Raw genomic sequence first — 3,238 nt, forward strand, 5'->3', positions numbered from 1 at the left:
AAGAAAGTTATTTTAAGATCTTTGAAGTCTAGTCAGAACAGCACAAATCTTAGGTGCTGTTCACCTAAGGTGCACCTTAGGTGCAATTCACAAATCTAGGTGAAATTAAGGAAGTGGGCCAAGTTTTGGGCTTTATCTTAAAGCAAGATTAGTACTCTTAGATGAGGGGATGGTCATCATAATTTCAGAGCAATTAATCTGTAGGTCATTGGCAGAAAATAAAAGCTGAGAAAGTATACTTGCTTAAGGTAGGAAGGGGGATGAAATTTAGGCCAGAAGAACAGAAAGTACCTTATGCAAAAAAAGTTATAAGGCAAAAATCTGAGCTAATATTTGTAAATCGATGCTGTTATGACTTTTATCTCCCCTCTCACTTGCAGACAAGTTTCCAGAGCTTTATTCTGGGAAATATGTCTACACACGCACACAAACACACACATACACCATACTGAGCCAATAAACTGGAAGGTAGGATGAAGGGAATAAATTAAAGTTGAGGAACTAAAAACTAAAAGCCTATATGATTCTTAGAGGAATTTTTTATAGCGTTCCTCTTGTTTCATTTTCACAAGAGAACTCAGATTGCAAAGCAGTTTAGCCCCCCCACACTCCATTCTCCTCCAAGTTAATAGTGGAAATTTAAATTACAAGATTAGACATGGTACTCTACACAGTGCTTGTCATTTCAACCTGGAAGAAGAGATGTGATGACTACCTTTTCTAAATAAAACTTAAGAAATAATTCTTAAAAAAAGGCCATGCCACCATAAGTCTTCTAAAATTGTCTTGCAATGTGTCTTTCCAACTGGGCTGCAACAGGGTTAAAGTAGGGAATGCCCTTAAGTTCATCTACTACTGTGCGAAAAGGAATCATACATTTAGCTTTAGAGGAGTGTTACAGACTTCTCCCCTCCTCCTCTTCCCATCTCCCTTTCTCCCTCCCTTCCCTAGCAACTGGTAACCTCAGAAAGAGGACTCCAAATCTAGAAAGAAGCAGTTGGTCGCCAGCTTCATTCGGCCTGCCAAGCTGCTCTAAGGAAGAAGCATCAGTCATTTCTCCAGACTGAGCTGGTCTGCGTGGGCATTCAGCTGGTTTTCTCCATCACCTCAAGAAGGCTTTCCTCATCAAATTCCTCCATGGCTTGCATTGAAAATGTGTAAGTACAAAACTGAGTGCAACTGTTTAATTTGAAGGCAAAAGGCAGTTTGAATTGTTTTCCTGTGTTAAGTGTGACAGGGCCAAGTGGGTTGCCGGGGATGTAGAAAGAGATCCCAGACAAAAGCGTGAAAGATATAAATTCAGGTACTAAGAACGCTGGAGTTTTAAATGTAATTTTGAAACAAAAAAATTTGCAAATCCTTAGTCTAAATTTTGATGTTTAAATATAAGGAAATTCTTACTCTGGGGTGTGGTGTGGGTTGAATGAAAGAAAATTTTAACACAAGATGGTATAAATGTTGAATGATGCTTCATGAAAGAGAAACAAACGGAAGTGTCTGTTAACATAAATAAGCTTTCTTAGACTTATGTGGAAGGAAAAAAAAATTTCCCTCATAAGACTTTCCAGAGCACTCCTGTCAGAATGTAAATGATGAGTTTTATTGGATCATAGATCCTGCTGGAATGGAAAGAACTGGTGTTTCCTCAGCTTCCTGGTGTTTATCCGGCCTTGAGGAGGTGGGACTATAGGGAACGGGGTGGAGCCATAGGTCAGCCGTAAAGGGAAACTACAAAGCCTGAATCTCAAGAGGCCGCCTGATGAAGGGCAAGTGAATTGAAAAAGTGTTTGCTGATTACACCCAGGAGGAGATCAGGCTCTTCCTTTCCCACGGTATATTTCATTCCAGCGAGTTCGATCCATCACATATTTCAGATATTTTCTGGTCACCGCATTGCCATTTTTATTAACTGATTGATTTCTGTTTTGGCAAGCCTTGGAGGGCACGCCCCCTCACCCACAGCAGTAGCGGCAGCTGAAAACGGGAACCGGGAGCCGCAGCCCGGCTTGCCCCTCCAGTGCCTGAAGGATGATGCGGGGTCCTGGGGCCACCCTCGAGTCCCGCTGAGACCGCCCTTCAAGGTGCTGAGCGATCTGGCAAGAGAGCGACTGGAGTGCCCCTTGGAGAGAACAGGATCTTGCATTCCTGTCGACGGCTCGAGAGCTCTCAAACCCCCATATGGGCCACCACCTGCTGTTGCGGAAGAGCCCCTAGCAACAGGAGAAGTAAATAGCTCTGAGGGGCCGGCAGGCTGGAGGCAGAGGGGGCAAGATTCTGTTAACAACGTGTCCCAGGAATTCTCTGGCAGCCCTCCCGCACTGATGGTGGTGGGGACAAAGGTCAGCAATGGGGGCACTGAGAGAGGCGGCAGCAATGCAGGGTTATATGTGGCTTTGCCACGGGGTCAAGGATTCTTTCCATCCAGGGGCCCTCAAGTAAGAGGCCCTCCACACATCTCGACCCTTAGATCGGGGGTAATGATGGAGTTGCCTCCAGGAAACACGAAAGTGACGGGAAGGGAGAGGTTGGCTCATGTTTCTTTCCCACTGGGAGGCCTGCGGCACCCTGTGGAGAACTGGCCAAGGCCTATGCCCTTGGCCTCCAGCACTGCAGGTTTACCTTGCTGCGCTACTGCTCATTGCTTCATTCCTCCTCGACCTCCGAGTTTCAATCCGTTTCTGGCTATGCCTATTGCTTTTGCTCCTCCCCCAATATTTGGTCCTCCACTGCCTTCCTGTTTTGCTGATTTCCCTTCCTGGGGAATGCCTGCTCCTGCATCCTCAAACAGAGAGAACAACTGATGGCAAAAAAAAAAAAAAAAAGGAAGGAGGGGAAAAAAAGGTTGGAAAAAATAGGTGAAAGCTGCTCATTTATGCTTTTATATTTGAAACCCTCTACCCTCTTTACTGCACTAATGTGCCTTACATACTTGGAAATTCAATAAACATTCTAAACTTTGAAATATTGTCAGTTATTTTTCAAAATGCCACTCTGGGAGTCAAAGCCTTGGATTTTGTTTTTGCCTTTTAAGGAAATGAAAGCAGTTATGTGCCAGTGTTTTCTAAGTAGCTTAGTTGAGTCCCCACTGCTAACTTGCAGCTGTGACTGTGGGAGAAGGTGGTTGGGTTCTTGTTAGACTTGGCCAAGTCTGGGACAGGAAATTCCTACCCACCTAAAGCTATGGGGGTTGCTCAGTACAGAATGGGTGAACAAAGATAGGGTCCAAAAGGTAGACCCA

At 44.6% G+C, this 3,238-nt stretch overlaps 1 protein-coding gene across 1 annotated transcript; it reads left to right on the forward strand.

Annotated features, from left to right (window-relative positions):
• Positions 1-898: 898 nt before the first annotated feature.
• Positions 899-2,962, forward strand: PRR32 (proline rich 32). Its single transcript, XM_043896353.1, has 2 exons — positions 899-1,157; positions 1,934-2,962. Exons 1-2 carry the CDS (start codon positions 1,138-1,140, stop codon positions 2,799-2,801), a joined length of 888 nt encoding a protein of 295 aa, XP_043752288.1. The 5' UTR covers positions 899-1,137; the 3' UTR covers positions 2,802-2,962.
• The last annotated feature ends 276 nt before the right edge of the window (positions 2,963-3,238 follow it).

The sequence above is a fragment of the Cervus elaphus genome, chromosome X (genome assembly GCF_910594005.1).
Source record: "Cervus elaphus chromosome X, mCerEla1.1, whole genome shotgun sequence".
Classification (NCBI taxonomy): domain Eukaryota; kingdom Metazoa; phylum Chordata; class Mammalia; order Artiodactyla; family Cervidae; genus Cervus; species Cervus elaphus.

Bases quoted from the DNA above. Each gene is read 5' to 3' on its own strand.
- PRR32 (XM_043896353.1), top strand. From the start codon at position 1,138: ATGGCTTGCATTGAAAATGT. The intron at 1,158-1,933 runs GTAAGTACAAAA...TGTTTTGGCAAG, and splicing joins ATGGCTTGCATTGAAAATGT to CCTTGGAGGGCACGCCCCCT.